The sequence below is a fragment of the Bombina bombina genome, chromosome 5 (assembly GCF_027579735.1).
Source record: "Bombina bombina isolate aBomBom1 chromosome 5, aBomBom1.pri, whole genome shotgun sequence".
In the NCBI taxonomy this organism is placed as follows: domain Eukaryota; kingdom Metazoa; phylum Chordata; class Amphibia; order Anura; family Bombinatoridae; genus Bombina; species Bombina bombina.
This window is the reverse complement of record NC_069503.1, coordinates 339,623,690-339,642,598: the sequence shown is the minus strand read 5'-3', so window position 1 is coordinate 339,642,598 and position 18,909 is coordinate 339,623,690. Positions and strand designations below refer to the sequence as shown.

Sequence of the window (18,909 nt, the reverse complement as noted above, 5' to 3'; positions counted from 1 at the left end):
CCACCCCCAAGATAAAATCAAGGAAGCAGGTCCACTTATGGATATAACCAGTCCCCTAGATGGAATCATGATAACAGAACAATACACGGATACAACCAATCTCCAAGATGGATTAGGAACGAAAGACCTTCTTATGGGAACAGTTATCATCAATATTCTGGGAATAGAGACCAAGGATAAAGGTTCAATGGCAATCAGAACCATTATCATAATAAAGACTTTCAGTATCAGAAGGACAACCTGAACACACCATACACAAGACCTCATAAAGATGTCACAGAATGGAAGACCCCACGTCCGGACCGCACACAAGGGAATGAGACCACTAATAATAGAGTAGGCTTCAGGAACCCAGATGCCAGTCCCATTGCCTCCACTTCTAAAAATCATTTTTTAGAATCACATCAGAAGACCACCAAGGAACTGGAAAGAACATCCACAAAAATAAAGATGTCAAATCCAGACGACCCCCAAATTCCAACCAAAAAAAGAAAAACCACAGAGGGAAGAGAGGTGGAAAGAGAGTGAATGGAGACAGGAAACGGGGAGACATCAAGGTGATGGATGCGAACAACAAGACTAAAAGGATATATAACCTCAGCTCTACCATTCTGTCAGAACAAAAGAACTCCATTCTGAACTATGGGCTTTCCTTCACCCCTTCTAAGAGTCTTAATAAGTTTGAGACATTTATTAACGTTAAGGAATTCGTAAGGAAATTAACGTTAAAACGACACTTCATGAGGTCACCTTTGGAACACCAACTGAGAGCCAATATCACTGACACACAATTCAACATGGACCACTATCAACACACGGATCTCAAGCCAAAATCCACGTTCTATCCAATAGTGAGCAAAGGGAACGCGATTGAGTCATTTGAGACCATAGTGTGCAACGAATTGAAGAATATGAATTACACCAAGCTTACCAAGCATAAACAGAACCTATCAAGAAACCAAATCCAAACCATCAAAACTCTGGAGAAGAACAAGGGTCTAGCCATTAGACCTGCAGATAAGGGAGGGGGCATCGTAATCCTCAATCAGGAGGACTACGATGCAGAATGCACCAGGATCTTGTCTCATAAAGAGACATATGAAGTCCTAAGAAGTAACCCTGTGGTTGAGTTTAAGAAAGAAATTGATCGGATCTTGGGGGAGGCTAACGAGAAGAACATATTAAACAGCAAAGAATTCTGATACATAGGAATCAAATATCCCATCACTCCAGTGTTCTAATACCTCCCCAAGATCCACAAGTCACTTCACTGACCACCAGGAAGACCTATCATATCCGGTATCGGATCCTTATCAAGCAACTTATCGGAATATTTAGATAAGAACCTTCAAAAATATGTTGTGACTTTACCCTCTTACATACGTGATTCAACTCAAGTATTAAATATTTTATATAACATCAATTGGGAAGAGGGATATCTACTCGTCACCTGTGATGTAGCTTCCCTCTACACCAGTATACCACATGAAGGAGGTGTAGAGGCGGTACAATACTTTCTGAACAAGGATGCCACCATATCTGAAACCCAGAAGAAAATTCATCCTAGATGGGATCACTTATATCCTAACGCACAACTATTTCAACCACAATGGTATATTCTATAAACAGCTTTGTGGCAAAGCCATGGGGACCAGGTTCACGCCTAGCTACACCAATTTGTACATGGGCAAATGGGAAAAGATTTTCTGGGAATCTTGCACAGCAGGCGCGGACCTGGTCTCCTACCATCGATACATAGATGACATCCTAATGATATGGAAGGGCACGAAAGAAGATCTGGAACACACCATCTGTGTTACTGTTGAATATAATATAATAAAGACTTCAACATATTTCAAACCTGTGGACTGCAGCAACTACATACATATCAACAGCTGCCACCATACCAGGTGGAAACGGAATATCCCAAAAGGGCAGTTACTCTGGCTCAAAAAGAACTGTTCTGACCCTGAATTATGGGAGAAACAAGCCAAGACTCTCAAAGTACGGTTCCTGGAAAGAGGATATGAAGAAGAGACACTAAACAGAGAGATTGAAGAAGTCAGAAAAAGAGATCGTAAGGAACTGCTACAATATAAGGATAAGAAGTTCAATATCCCAAACGACAATGACTCTATAGATGTAGCATTTATAACCAAATATAGTGAAAATAGACATCTGATAGAGAAAATAATCGAGAGAAACTGGTACCTACTGAAGAATGATGACACCATAGGTGAAACACTGGCAAATAGACCCAGATTCATCTATAGAAAATCAGAGAATCTAAGGAACATTCTGTCACCCAGTGTCCCACTATCACAAACTACAGGAGTCAAAGATGTATTCGGCAAGAAGGTTAAGGGTTTCTATCCATGCATAAGCTGCAAGGCATGTAAGAGAGGTCTAAAAATCAAGAAATACAAATCTAACCACTCAGGGATGGAATTTAACATCAAAGACCTCATAAGATGTAATAGTAAAGGTGTAATTTATAGAGAAAGTGCGCTATCAAGCTAAAAGTATACACACCACATTAAAAGATATTTAAATTTATTAAATGAAATAGACAAATTACATAAAAACATATATAGAAATTAGCGGTAGGGACGTCTCCCTTGGATAAAAAATCAGTAGTCCGTGCAAATATTTGCAAATAGCAGCTAACAATTAATAGGATGTAAATAAATGTTAAAAAACAATCATAATCTTAAATGTATGGCATAACACTGATAATAATCATAAAAGCAAGGATTATTAATAAAAACAAGCACCAAGTCCAGAAATATAATCTCAGTGCAGATGACCGTGTGCAAATGAGCATCAATATTGTAGCATTACGGCTAGAATTCGTAACAAATTGGTGCCACAAACAGATACAATGTACTGTACCGTGAGTTAAGAGGGTACTTGGAGGGTGTTACCGAGGAAAGGAAATCTTGCGGTTTGTGACGTCAGACGCCGACTCACATGTGCAGAGGTCTGTACACTTCTATTTTTCCAGGAACGGCAGTCACTACAGCAGAGGTCCAAGCTTTTGACCGCAAGATTTCCTTTCCTCGGTAACACCCTCCAAGTACCCTCTTAACTCACGGTACAGTACATTGTATCTGTTTGTGGCACCAATTTGTTACGAATTCTAGCCGTAATGCTACAATATTGATGCTCATTTGCACACGGTCATCTGCACTGAGATTATATTTCTGGACTTGGTGCTTGTTTTTATTAATAATCCTTGCTTTTATGATTATTATCAGTGTTATGCCATACATTTAAGATTATGATTGTTTTTTAACATTTATTTACATCCTATTAATTGTTAGCTGCTATTTGCAAATATTTGCACGGACTACTGATTTTTTATCCAAGGGAGACGTCCCTACCGCTAATTTCTATATATGTTTTTATGTAATTTGTATTTAAATAAATTTAAATATCTTTTAATGTGGTGTGTATACTTTTAGCTTGATAGCGCACTTTCTCTATCTTGAGGCTTAGGCTTCATTATTGGTCATTTCCTTGTGTCTGATACAAGCAGAGATTGTATCTTTAGAGTAAGTGTTTAGCAATACCATCCTTAGCGCGCACCAATCCACTTTTTTAATTTATAGAGTACAGTGCAGCTGTGGACTGCAGTATGTGGGCCAAACCTCAAGATTACTGAGAGACAGAATACGTGAGCATATTCTACAGGTTGAACATGGCAACACAGAAACTGCTATGTACAGACATTTTACTATTCACCATAAAAGTGATTTGAAAGATCTCAGTTACTATGGGATACAATTGGTGAGACCCAATTGGAGAGGTGGTGACTACGAGAAGAAACTTCTTGTATCAGAATCCAGATGGATTTTTTAACTCAATTGCCTCTACCCAAAGGGCCTCAACAACAAAGAGGACTTATCACATCTATTATATCTGAAATAGAGTCCTCTTGGTTTTATGGTCCCTTCATATACTTACATTTCATAGGATACCCTTATACATCTTAACACAATAGAATAAGATGCTAACACCCATCAAGGTCTCATTCTCACACATCTCTAGGACCAGCTAGCATTCAATCATAATAAGGATTGAAATATTCATCCAAAAATGTTATCTAATCCTAGACAACCCAGACTGTTGTTTCCATAATAAGATGGGTTACATGGAGACAATATTTGGGTTGGTGACTGAACATTGGCACCATCACAACGATTAACAGGGTCTATCGTATTTGATTTCGAGTATCTATATCAAGATACATCAGTCATTGAATAGTTCCATTATATAAGATCTCTTTCACTAATGTCCATAGTTATAACCTTTATCGTTATATACAGCTTCACCCAAGCCCTTCCATTCCCCTTATACATCCTCACCCACACTTGTCTAGCAGTCTGGATCTGCGACCAAGACATAGGTTTATGTGAATCCCAGGAAACAATGAGCAAGTTAGGATATAATAGACAACATCATTATATGTCTGACACTCGAGGAAGGAATTCATTCCACATCCTTTTTAAAACAATGAAGTGACTAGTAATCTTACTTAGTCAGATCTTATTCAGTCAGATCTTCTCCCAGACCATCCAACAATTTTTATATATCGCTTTAATGATACGTAGACCGAGTATTTACACTTCGTCTACAGGAAGTTTGTGGCAAAACAATAACTTATAGGCCACTCCCTATAAGGAGTTTCACAGATTTACGCATGGTTTATAACAGGAATACTTTCTACCTTTCTAACTGTATATTAGCATTCATAATCTCCTAATATTTATATTGTGAACCTCTCCAATAAATATACTACACTATTTTGAACTTGTTCTTCACACAGAAAGCAGCTTGCATACATCGAAACTGGAAGTAAGGGTAGCACCCCCTCCAGTCTCCACTGGAAATAAATTCGATCTGACTCTTGTGACCATTTGATTTCGGGTCCCTGATGTCTACAAGTCTCATTGGATCCAAACAATACCCTTTCTATTTTTTACGATTGATCTTACATCCTAAACAGAATAGCAAACGAATTTGAAACCAGAAACAACAGTGGTGTGACTATTTCCGGTCATTTAGTCAACATCCGGTCTGGCGAAAAAGCTCACATCCGGTTTAGCGAAAATATTGCACTTCCGGTTTCAACACTAAGAGCTCACTTCCGGTTTATACCAGACAACATCCGGTCTTAACACTAAGAGCTCACTTCCGGTTTACACTAGACAACATCCGGTCTAGCGAAAATACCGTACTTCCAGTTTCAACATCAACAGGTTCTTATAACAGCGGTAAGGAGTACATAGTAACATATGACTTATCACATATTACAACCAACGAGATATAAATAATAACAACAGTTAACCAACGATTGTAGAGTCTTATTATATTGTAACCATAAGGTCATTCCTACATATCCGGTTTTAGTAACAATTTCCGGGTCATGGGGTCACCATTTTGGCGCATTCAGGCACATTTAGTGCCATTAGGTTAATCTTCATAGGTATAAAATGAGCTATCTCACCTACCATATATCAGTCTTGAAAAAGGCCCTATTGGTGGGCCGAAACGCGTTGGCATATATTGTGAGTTATATTCTTATTATCTAGAGGCATTCCTAAACGATACTGCTCTATGTTGTATTATTTCTTTCTTTAACAGGTTATGGAATATTCTGTTTTTTATTGATCACTACAAGATACTATTGGTCCATATTTTTCTTTTTTATTATTTCTTATTCATTGGCTTTGAATTTTATTTTGAGCAATTGCTTACCACACTCGTTATCCACCACTGATTGTGTTTTCACATTTTTTGTCCACAATTTTTGGTTTTTAATTTTCTTTTTACATTTTTATTTTTTTTCGTTTGGATTACATCATCACATTTGGATCACTTGGATCATTAGGAACTTTCACCACTTGATTGGAACATTGGACTTGGTTGCTCACATGTGCTTCTCCAATTAATGTTTTATATATATTTATATATATATATTATTGTTTTTGTTTTATATTGTTACACTACACAGATCCTTAGGGACCACATTGCACTTTATATACACAATGTCACCTTGAGACACATTGTCACCCAGTATCTATATTTGAGCTCTGTAATATATAGCCTTTATGTACATTTGGTTTTAATCATTGTTTTAATGCATCATGGATCCATGAATTATATGTTTTTAATATATATGTTCTGATTACTTGTTATTAAATATTTTAATATATATTTTTGTTGACCTGCACTTGCACCTTTGTCTTTGACCTGGCCTTTGTCTTAGGCGTTCCTTACATTAACCATAGTTTCTTATATACACATACATCCACACACTCAGACACATACACAGATAGCCCACACACACACACACAGATAGCCGCCCCCCCATACAAAAACAGATAGCCCCCCCCACACACACAAACAGATAGCCCCCACACACACACAAACAGATAGCCCCCCACACACACAGATAGCCCACACACATACACACACAAGCAGATAGCCCACACACACACAGATAGCCCACACACATACACACACAAGCAGATAGCCCACACACACACACAAACAGATAGCCCAACACACACACGCAGATAGCCCCCCCACACAGATAGCCCCCCCCATACACACACACAGATAGTTCACACACACACACTCTCACATACACACAATCCATTTTAGTGGTGGACACATTTAAGTCAAGGTCTAATGGTCAAATTGAGATTGATAAGTATATAAAAGTAAATTGAATTTATCACAACAGTGGGATGTATTATTTTTGGATGTCACAGAAATCAAAGCACTTGCCATACCACATATTAATGGTCCATGCCACAAATGTATCACAAGAAATACAGAAAAAAAAAAAACCAGCTTCATTAGCATCAGAAACTCTTTAAACACATAGAGGCCTATTTATGAAAGGTCTTGCGGACCTGATCCGACAGTGCGGATCAGGTCCGCAAGACCTCGCTGAATGCGGAAAGCAATACGTTCTCTGTATTCAGCATTGCACCAGCAGCTCACAAGAGCTGCTGGTGCATCGCCGCCCCCTGCTGACTCAGCAGGAGGTGTCAATCAACCCGATCGTATTCGATCGGATTGAATTGCGGCGATTCCTGTCCGCCTCATCAGAGCAGGCGGACAGGGTTATGGAGCAGCGGTCTTTAGACCATTGCTTCATAACTGCTGTTTCTGGCGAGTCTTCAGACTCGCCAGAAACACAGCCCTTCAAGCTTCATACGGAGTTTGATAAATGAGCCTCATATACTATAACCTTAGTCTTTGTGCTCCTCTTAGCTTGTCTCCCCAAATTACCTTATACAAATTTACTTGAAGATGATATTACCAAGATGACATCACAGAGCATACTTGTATTTCCCACCTTCTAATTTTGCAATTTTTCATATGTGTATGTATTTATTCACACACATATTATATATATATATATATATATATATATATATATATATATATATATATATATATATATATATATATATACTCTGTATATGTGTACTGCAGATGTGTTATAACAAATAAACATCAAAGCTGTACGCAGAGTTTAATAAATTATGTAAATCAGTCTGACGTTTAAATAGGAGGTGCTGTTCTCTTATTCAATCTGCTGCTCACCACATGTATTTAGCACTGCTATGTCACTATCTGCTGCACAAGGTACAATACTCTCTCCAGTGTGATGCTCACCACTTGTATTTAGCACTGCTATGTCACTATCTGCTGCACAATGTATCATACTCTCTTCAATCTGATGCTCACCACATGTATTTAGCACTGCTATGTCACTATCTGCTGCACAAGGTACAATACTCTCTCCAGTGTGATACTCACCACATGTATTTAGCACTGCTATGTCACTATCTGCTGCACAAGGTACACTACTCTCTCTAGTGTGATGCTCACCACATGTATTTAGCACTACTAAGTCACTATCTGCTGCACAAGGTACAATACTCTCTTCAATCTGATACTCACCACTTGTATTTAGCACTGCTATGTCACTATCTGCTGAAGAAGGTACAATACTCTCTCTAGTGTGATGCTCACCACTTGTATTTAGCACTGCTATGTCACTATCTGCTGCACAAGGTACAATACTCTTTTCAATCTGATGCTCACCACATGTATTTAGCACTGCTATGTCACTATCTGCTGCACACGGTACAATACTCTCTCCAGTGTGATGCTCACCACATGTATTTAGCACTGATATGTCACTATCTGCTGCACAAGGTACACTACTCTCTCCAGTGTGATGCTCGACACTTGTATTTAGCACTGCTATGTCACTATCTACTGCACATTTTACAATACTCTCTCCAATGTGATGCTCACTACATTTATTTACAGGGAGTGCAGAATTATTAGGCAAGTTGTATTTTTGAGGATTAATTGTATTATTGAACAACAACCATGTTCTCAATGAACCAAAAAAACTCATTAATATCAAAGCTGAATAGTTTTGGAAGTAGTTTTTAGTTTGTTTTTAGTTATAGCTATTTTAGGGGGATATCTGTGTGTGCAGGTGACTATTACTGTGCATAATTATTAGGCAACTTAACAAAAAACAAATATATACCCATTTCAATTATTTATTTGTACCAGTGAAACCAATATAACATCTCAACATTCACAAATATACATTTCTGACATTCAAAAACAAAACAAAAACAAATCAGTGACCAATATAGCCACCTTTCTTTGCAAGGACACTCAAAAGCCTGCCATCCATGGATTCTGTCAGTGTTTTGATCTGTTCACCATCAACATTGCGTGCAGCAGCAACCACAGCCTCCCAGACACTGTTCAGAGAGGTGTACTCTTTTCCCTCCTTGTAAATCTCACATTTGATGATGGACCACAGGTTCTCAATGGGGTTCAGATCAGGTGAACAAGGAGGCCATGTCATTAGATTTTCTTCTTTTATACCCTTTCTTGCCAGCCACGCTGTGGAGTACTTGGACGCGTGTGATGGAGCATTGTCCTGCATGAAAATCATGTTTTTCTTGAAGGATGCAGACTTCTTCCTGTACCACTGCTTGAAGAAGGTGTCTTCCAGAAACTGGCAGTAGGACTGGGAGTTGAGCTTGACTCCATCCTCAACCCAAAAAGGCCCCACAAGCTCATCTTTGATGATACCAGCCCAAACCAGTACTCCACCTCCACCTTGCTGGCGTCTGAGTCGGACTGGAGCTCTCTGCCCTTTACCAATCCAGCCACGGGCCCATCCATCTGGCCCATCAAGACTCACTCTCATTTCATCAGTCCATAAAACCTTAGAAAAATCAGTCTTGAGATATTTCTTGGCCCAGTCTTGACGTTTCAGCTTGTGTGTCTTGTTCAGTGGTGGTCGTCTTTCAGCCTTTCTTACCTTGGCCATGTCTCTAAATATTGCACACCTTGTGCTTTTGGGCACTCCAGTGATGTTGCAGCTCTGAAATATGGCCAAACTGGTGGCAAGTGGCATCTTGGCAGCTGCACGCTTGACTTTTCTCAGTTCATGGGCAGTTATTTTGCGCCTTGGTTTTTCCACACGCTTCTTGCGACCCTATTGACTATTTTGAATGAAACGCTTGATTGTTCGATGATCACGCTTCAGAAGCTTTGCAATTTTAAGAGTGCTGCATCCCTCTGCAAGATATCTCACTATTTTTGACTTTTCTGAGCCTGTCAAGTCCTTCTTTTGACCCATTTTGCCAATGGAAAGGAAGTTGCCTAATAATTATTCACACCTGATATAGGGTGTTGATGTCATTAGACCACACCCCTTCTCATTACAGAGATGCACATCACCTAATATGCTTAATTGGTAGTAGGCTTTCGAGCCTATACAGCTTGGAGTAAGACAACATGCATAAAGAGGATGATGTGGTCAAAATACTCATTTGCCTAATAATTCTGCACTCCCTGTAGCTCTGGTGTGACACTGGAGCTCACTGAAACAAGCAGAGTAGAAAAGGAGGGGAGGGAATGAAAGCTTATCCTGCATACAGCTGCACTAGATGTGTTTTCAGCTTCTCCCATGTACAGTTTACCCTAGCTTACCTTCCATACTGCAGGAATAGTAGTTCTCCACTGACGTACATGGGAGAAGCTGAAAACACATCTAGTGCAGCTGTATGCAGGATTTGCTTTTATTTCCTCCCCCCCTTTTTCTACTCTGCTTGTTTCTCAGTGAGCTCCAGTGACACAGCAGTGCTAAATAAATGTGGTGAGCATCACATTGGAGAGAGTATTGTACCTTGTGCAGTAGATAGTGGCATAGCAGTGCTAGCCTAAATACAAGTGGTGAGCATCACACTGGAGAGAGTAGTGTACCTTGTGCAGCAGATAGTGACATAGCAGTGTTAAATACATGTGGTGAAGCTAGCTACATATGCTACATCTGACCTCCTGGCCAGCCCCTGACTACTCTACTCGTCGCCTGCTCTGCGTCCACCTCCCCCTGGTCCCAGTCCCACACACTGACACACTTCCCCATCGGCTTCATGGAAGCAGCTATTGCAAACAAACGCCTAGATTACGAGTTGTGCGGTAACAGGGGTGCGTTGCTGACTTGCAGTTTATTCTCACCGCTCACTTTCCTACAGTGCTGGTATTACGGTTTTTTTTCAACCCAGCGTTAACAGCGTAGAGCAAAATTGCGCTCCATACTGCACTCCAATACCAGCGCTGCTTAAGTGAGCGGTGAGAAGGTTATACGTGCTCGTGCACAATTTCCCCATAGACATCAATGGGGAGAGCCGGCTCTCAGTAACGCAGCCCCATTGATTCCTATGGGGAAACAAAAGTTATGTTTACACCTAACACCCTAACATGAACCCAGAGTCTAAACACCCCTAATCTTACACTTATTAACCCCTAATCTGCCGTCCCCAACATCACCGACACCTACATTATATTTATTAACCCCTAATCTGCCGCTCCGGACATCGCAGACACCTACATTATATTTATTAACCCCTAATCTGCTGCCCACAACATTGCCGACACCTACATAATGTTATTAACCCCTAATCTGCTGCCCCCAATGTCGCCGCCACTATACTAAATTTATTAACCCCCTAACCCTAAGTCTAAACCTAACCCTAATACTCCCTAACTTAAATATAATTAAAATATATCTAAATAAAACCTACTATTATTACCTAAATTATTCCTATTTAAAACTAAATACTTACCTGTAAAAAAAACCACATTACATTACACATTACATTGTAGCTAGCTTAGGGTTAATTTTTATTTTACAGACAAGTTTGTATTTCTTTTAACTAGGTAGAATAGTTACTAAATAGTTATTAACTATTTACTAACTACCTAGCTAAAATAAATACAAATTTGCCTGTAAAATAAAACCTAACCTGAGTTACACTAACACCTAACATTACACTACAATTAAATAAATTACCTAAATTAAATACAATTACCTAAATTACAAAAAAACAAACAAACACTAAATTACACAAATTTAAAAAAGAAATGATCAGATATTTAAACTAATTACATCTAATCTAATAGCCCTATCAAAATAAAAAAAGACCCCTCAAAATAAAAAAAAAAACCCTAGCCTAAACTAAACTACCAATAGCCCTTAAAAGGGCCTTTTGCGGGGCATTGCCCCAAAGAAATCAGCTGTTTTACCTGTAAAAAAAATACAAACACCCCCAACAGTAAAAACCACCACCCACACAACCAACCCCCCAAATAAAATCCTAACTAAAAAAACCTAAGCTCCCCATTGCCCTGAAAAGGGCATTTGGATGGGCATTGCCCTTAAAAGGGCATTTAGCTCTTTTTCAATTGCCCAAACCCTAATCTAAAAATAAAACCCACCCAATAAACCCTTAAAAAAAACCTTACACTAACCCCCGAAGATCCACTTACAGTTTTGAAGACCAGACATCCATCCTAAATGAACCCCGGAGTAGTCTTCTTCCAAGCAGCAAGAAGTCCTCAACAAAGCTGGGAGAAGTCTTCATCCAAGCCGGCAGAAGTGGTCCTCCAGACGGGCAGAAGTCTTCTTCCAGACGGCATCTTCTATCTTCATCCATCCGGCGCGGAGCGGGTCCATCTTCAAGACATCTGGCACGGAGCATCCTCTTCAATCAAAGTCTTTTTCCATAATGAAGGTTCCTTTAAGTGACGTCATCCAAGATGGCATCCCTTGAATTCCGATTGGCTGATAGAATTCTATCACCCAATCGGAATTAAAGGTGAAAAAATCCTTTTAGCTGATCCAATCAGCCAATAGGATTGAGCTTGCATTCTATTGGCTGTTCCAATCAGCCAATAGAATGCGAGCTCAATCCTATTGGCTGATTGCCAATCGGAATTCAAGGGACACAATCTTGGATGACGTCACTTAAAGGAACCTTCATTCTGGAAGAAGACTTTGATTGAAGAGGATGCTCCGCGCCGGATGTCTTGAAGATGGACCTGCTCCACGCCGGATGGATAAGATAGAAGATGCCATCTGGATGAAGACTTCTGCCCATCTGGAGGACCACTTCTGCCGGGTTGGATAAAGACTTATCCCCGCTTCGTTGAGGACTTCTTGCCGCTTGGATGAAGACTTCTCCCGGCTTCATTTAGGATTTGATGTCCAGTCTTCAAAACTGTAAGTGGATCTTTGGGGGTTAGTGTTAGGTTTTTTTAAGGGTTTATTGGGTGGGTTTTATTTTTAGATTAGGGTTTGGGCAACTGAAAAAGAGCTAAATGCCCTTTTAAGGGCAATGCCCATCCAAATGCCCTTTTCAGGGCAATGGGGAGCTTAGTTTTTTTAGTTAGGATTTTATTTGGGGGGTTGGTTGTGTGGGTGGTAGGTTTTACTGTTGGGGGGTGTTTGTATTTTTTTAACAGGTAAAAGAGCTAATTTCTTTGGGGTAATGCCCTGCAAAAGGCTATTGGTAGTTTAGTTTAGTTTAGGCTTGGGTTTTTTTTATTTTGGGAGGGCTTTTTTTATTTTCATAGGGGTATTAGATTAGGTGTAATTAGTTTAAATATCTGATAATTTATTTTTTTATTTTGTGTAATTTAGTGGGGTTTTTTTGTATTTTAGGTAATTGTATTTAATTTAGGTAATTTATTTAATTGTAGTGTAAGGTTAGGTGTTAGTGTAACTCAGGTTAGGTTTTATTTTACAGGGAAATTTGTATTTATTTTAGCTAGGTAGTTAGTAAATAGTTAATAACTATTTAGTAACTATTCTACCTAGTTAAAATAAATACAAACTTGCCTGTGAAATAAAAATAAACCCTAAGCTGGATACAATGTAACTATTAGTTATATTATAGCTAGCTTAGGGTTTATTTTACAGGTAAGTATTTAGTTTTAAAAAGGAATTATTTAGGTAATGATAGTAGGTTTTATTTAGATTTATTTTAATTATATTTAAGTTAGGGGGTGATAGGGTTAGGGTTAGACTTATGTTTAGGGGTTAATAAATTTAGAATAGTGACGGCGACGTTGGGGTGGCAGATTAGGGTTTAATAAATGTAGGTAAGTGGCGGCGATGTTAGGGGCGGCAGATTAGGGGTTAATAATATTTAACTAGTGTTTGCTAGGCGGGAGTACAGTGGTTTAGGGGTTAATATATTTATTCTAGTGGCGGCGATGTCCAGAGCGGGAGATAAGGGGTTAATAATTTTATTTTAGTGTTTGTGATGTGGGAGGGCCTCGGTTTAGGGGTTAATAGGTAGTTTATGGGTGTTAGTGTACTTTTTAGCACTTTAGTTATGAGTTTTATGTTACAGCTTTGTAGCGTAAAACTCTTAACTACTGACTTTCAGTTTACGGTATGGATCTTAACGGTATAGGGTGTACCGCTCACTTTTTGGCCTCCCAAGCAGACTCGTAATACCGGCGCTGTGGAAGTCCCATTGAAAAAAGACTTTACGCAAATTGCGTAAGCTAATTTGCGTTAAGGCCAAATAAGTGTGCGGTGCCCCTTAACCTGCAAGACTCGTAATACCAGCTGTAGTGAAAAAGCAGCAATATGAGCCTTAACGCTGCTTTTTCACTCATACTGCAAAACTCGTAAACTAGCCGTTTGTTAGGTATGTGACATGTTATATTAGGTTAATGCCGTGTGAAGATATGCAGCAAATATCTGTTAATAACTAACCAGCTCAGCTAAATAATGCTTTTAAATTCGACCAAAGCAGTAGTTGAAAAACATTTAAATAACAAGACACACCTCAGAATGACTATTTTTTACCAGAATCATTTGCAATTTTCTAATTATTTCATAGTATGCACAAAGTTACCTATGTCATTTTGTCACATTAACTAACATCACAAAAAGAAATCCACTGCAAAACAAAACGGGCTTTTCTAGTCTCTACTTGTCCAGTTGCCAAGGATGAGCTACAAATTGAGGGTAATTTGAGTAAATTAAGACCCGGCCTGTTAAAGAACCTGTTCAGAAGAACTGTCAATCACTGTCTACTCTTAATGCCACAGAACAAGGCACAAAGGATTGTCGGTTACTAATTTGAAATGGAGGCTGGTGATTGACAGCTCTCCTCCTGATGTAGACAAAACTGTGTTACTGAGGAGGAACGGCCACTAAAACACCACAGTATGTCGCCTTAGTGCACAAAATGTATTGTAATGAGTAATAAGGTGACTGGATAATACCCTCACCTCACTACAATATTGTAATGTTTCCCGAACTGTATCCTTTGGACCTTGATGTTTTATTTCATGTGGGAAAAAAAATAAGGGAAGGTTTTTGAATGTAAAATGATGTACATAGAGCATAAGTCCAGCAGCTGCAGATGTACAGTCTTGTGTAGACAGGTTTATGGTCTTGGGGAGGAATATGTGGTGGTTTTGATTTGAAAAGGAACTCCCGCATTCATTTTTGACAGAGGTGAGATAAGGGGCATAACTAGACTTCACTGAGAATGAAATTGGCATATGTCCCACTCCTGGCCACTGTTTGACAGTAACTGACTCACCACGTCTCGCTGTCTGCGATTCCCCAGGGCCAGCGGGCCCCACTCTGCTGCTGACTTGACTGACTGCCTTGGTGCTCCGCCTCCTCCCCTCTTAGCACCGCACCGCCCTCCTCACTCCTGCGCCCAAAATAAAAAAAATGGTGCCAAAAAATACATTTAAATTTAAAAAATTAAAAATAAAAAAAAAATGTCCAAAAAAATGTATTGTTTTTGTTTTAACTGGTGCGGCGGGGCCCCCTAACCATGGGGAACGAGGTGGCCGCCTTGATCACCTTGCCCAAAGGCCGGCCCTGGAAAAATATACATGGAGGGATCAAGATTGGGGGAGTCATTGTGTGACTCCACCTACCATTGTACCCAAGCATCTGTAGATTGTCCAGCATTTTTGTGGAGGACAGCTGGCAACCCTACAAACAAATTGTGAACATAATAAAGTCAAATGCAAACCTTTGTATTTCTTTCTCCTGTCCACCAAAGGCCACAACAGTGCGTATAGATGAGAGCACTTCTTCAGCCACTGCCCCTGCTTTAGCATAAGCTGACAGTTCCTTACTTGTCAATGAGACAAGCATCTGTAATAAAAAAAATGCTAATGAGTAAATATAAGAAATAAATACATAATTAAATCTGTTTTAATGTCATGTTTTACAGTATAAATACGAAGACCCATAATCCCTTACCTTAGAGCATATTGCTGTTGATATTGCTACAAGTGGACTTGTAGCCATCATAACTAATGAGAGCTTCCACCCATACGCTAGAGAAATGATTACACCTGTTAGACATGTTGAAATATTTTGGAAAAGATGACCAACTTTGTCTCCAATTCCGTCATTGATTTTATTTATGTCTCTGGTAAAAAAAAACATGATATCAGCAATTATACAAAACAAAATTATTACGTTTAACAAACAAAAAGTAAAAGAGGTTTCTTACTCAGTAAGACGGGTATTTAGTTCTCCAGATTTAGTGACATCAAACCAGCTCATGTCTTGAGACAATACTGAATGAAAAAAAGCTTTCCTCATTTTTCTGGTCTGTCTGGCAGCAGCCAACACCCAAAATGAAACTTGCACATAACCACCAAGTAGAACAAATGCTGCTATACCTACATAATATAAGGAGAACCTGTGGAGTTAAAAGATATAAATGAAAAAGTTACTTATATTTAGCGGTAAATAGAGTAACACAATAATGATGTGTGTATTAAGGATTCTGATTTTGACTGTTAATTACAATTGTAAACAATTAATTGCATATATATTAAATTATCTGCAGTTGGACCACCTAAGGTCTTGTGCCGTGGCATAAAAATGTGTATTGTTTGTTTTCACAGACAGTAAGAACAAGCAAGAGGAAAAATTAGGCTGAGCTTAATCTGGTTATTGTCAAGTATCTCCTAGGCTCCCCTCCTACAGTTCACAAGAAGACACAGCTTTGTAACAACAGGTGATAAGCTGCTAGTAAGATTGATTATTTTATAACTCTACTCTGTGTCCCCCCTCTTCACCCTCTTCCTATGGCCTCTCTTCCTCTTTTCTTTCACGCCTTTCCCTCTTCTTTCCATTCTCTCTTTCCCCTCTCTCTTCACTCATTCTCTGCTTCTCTCTCTCTCTCTCTCTCTCTCTCTCTCTCTGTTTATCTTCTTTCTCTTCCTCACTTCTCTTTCTCCCCCTTATTTCTCCCACTCCCTCCTCTCTCTTTACTTTCTTCTCTTTTCCATCTCTCCCTCCCCCTCCTCTCTTTTAACACTTTTCTTTTTCTCATTTTCTCCTCATTCTCTCTCTGTTCTCTCCTCTTAATTCTGTTTTCTTTCTCAATCCTCACTTTGTTCTCTTCCTTCACAGTTTTCTATGCTGTCTCTGTTGGTCTCTCCAACTCTTATTCTATTTGTTTTTTTTTTTAACTACTCCTCTCTCCCTTCGCTATCCATAAACTGTATTCTTTCTCTCCACTATCTTCCTTTTCCCTCTGTCTCCTTTACTCTCTCATTTTCTCTTGTCAACCCCTCTCTCTCAATTGTCTCTTTGCTCTCTCACCCATGCTCTTTTTATTTTCAAATCTATTTCTGCCCCTCAACCTTCCCTCTCTCTATCCTTTCTCTCTTTCTTTTTTCTTTCTCTCTTTCTCCTCCTTCTCCTTTGTTTCCACATTATTATTGAAAATGTAGTGCAACTGAACTATAAAACATAAATTATTAACTAAATAAAAAAAGGAAATACATTATAGGAACATGTTTAATGGGTAATAAAAAGATGAAGCCTCATATATGAATTTTATATCACTAACAAAAGAGCTGCCTCTGTGATCATCCATATGCTGAAAACAAGTAGAAAAGTCGTAATTATAATTTGCCAGAATTAAAAGGACATTAAACACCAGAATTTTTGTTGTTTAAAAAGGTAGATAATTCCTTTATTACCCATTCCGAAATTTTGCATAACCAACACAGTAATAAACATACACTTTTTACCTCTTTGATTACCTTATATCTAAGCCTCTGCAAACTGCCCCCTTATTTCAGTTCTTTTGACAGACTTACATTTTTAGCCAATCAGTGCTGACTCCTAGGAGCTTCACGTGCCTGAGTTCAATGTTATCTACATGAAACACATGAACTAACGCCCTCTAGTGGTGAAAAACTGTCAAAATGCTTTCAGATTAGAGGCGGCCTTCAAGGTCTAAGAAACTAGCATATGAACCTCCCAGATTTAGCTTTCAACTAAGAATACCAAGAGAACAAAGCAAAATTGGTAAAAAAAAAAAGTAAATTGGAAAGTTGTTTAAAATTACATGCCCTATTTTAATCATGAAAGTTTTTTTTTTTTTTTACTTTACTGTCCCTTTAAGAAAATGTAATAAAATTAGGTGCAAATTGTGTTCAAAATCAAACAGAGCAATACTTTTCCAGTGAACTATTGATCATTCACAAAGAATAACAAATATATGATTTAGTACATGTAAACTGTACTGTGATGGTAGAACTTTGCAGTCCTTGAAATTCTTAAATCAATCATCTAAAACAGGGGTGCCCGGACGTCAGTGAGTCGTGATCTACATTTTTGTACTCAGATTGCCGTCTGCATTGCTCTAAGTGTGAGGGAGAATTTGCAGTGGTCTAGACAGTAAGAACTTTTATATAAGGACCAAGACACCACCTCGCCCATACCTCTGACAAAGAAGTAAAAAGCATTGTACTTTGAAAAGCGCAAGATTTTATGACAAGACAGGAGGCTCCTATTTTGCTTTACTTTCTTTACTTTCTAAACTTCAGCAGTAATACAAGTACAGAAAAAAGAAACATAGTACATCTGGACAACCAATCAGATCACAGTACACATCAATAAAGCCAGGCTCTGGACAATCCACTTCCTCTTTCTTTACTGCTCCAGCAGCAAGGTGAATTGATTTTCAAATTGCATTGTATTTCTCTGTTTCTTGAGATCTAATACTATTTTCCCTGCCACTCATTCATTGAGAGTGGATTATTTTCTACATCCTTTTCTAACTAATATAGTTCTAAAATATACTTTAATATTTGTTTGTGATTTCAAACTTTTCTCTATCTTAACTTTTCTATTAAAACTGTTTGTGTAACTATAATATATAATAATGATGTAAAATTAAGTATTGTTGGTAGCGTAGTGGATCTAGATTGAAGGCTTACATATCTTCTGACAGTATCGATGTCTGGGTGCACTTTTTACCACCACGAGTGGTGCCCCGGCAACCATCTTGGTAGAGGAATTTTGCAATACTTGCTTACTACGCATGGGACGTCACCACGTGACCGCGGCCATCTTGGATTTTATTTTCCACTATACCACCAACCAAAACGTATTTGCAGTAAGAAAAATGGTACTTATTTTAAAGTTAAATGATACAATCAAATAATATATGGGGTACTAAAGTAATTTATATACACCTGCAGATACGGCTC

The 18,909-nt window shown here is 38.7% G+C and overlaps 1 protein-coding gene across 1 annotated transcript in view; it reads right to left on the bottom strand.

The window, feature by feature from the left end:
* LOC128660336 (ATP-binding cassette sub-family B member 5) overlaps positions 1-18,909 on the bottom strand; it is a 414,907-nt gene that overhangs the window by 170,834 nt on the left and 225,164 nt on the right. The window contains exons 8-10 of the mRNA XM_053714135.1: positions 15,906-16,097; positions 15,650-15,821; positions 15,417-15,541 (exon numbers count right to left, since the gene is read on the bottom strand). Of these exons, the coding sequence (XP_053570110.1) occupies positions 15,417-15,541; positions 15,650-15,821; positions 15,906-16,097 (489 nt within the window). The remainder of the gene's footprint in view (positions 1-15,416; positions 15,542-15,649; positions 15,822-15,905; positions 16,098-18,909) is intronic.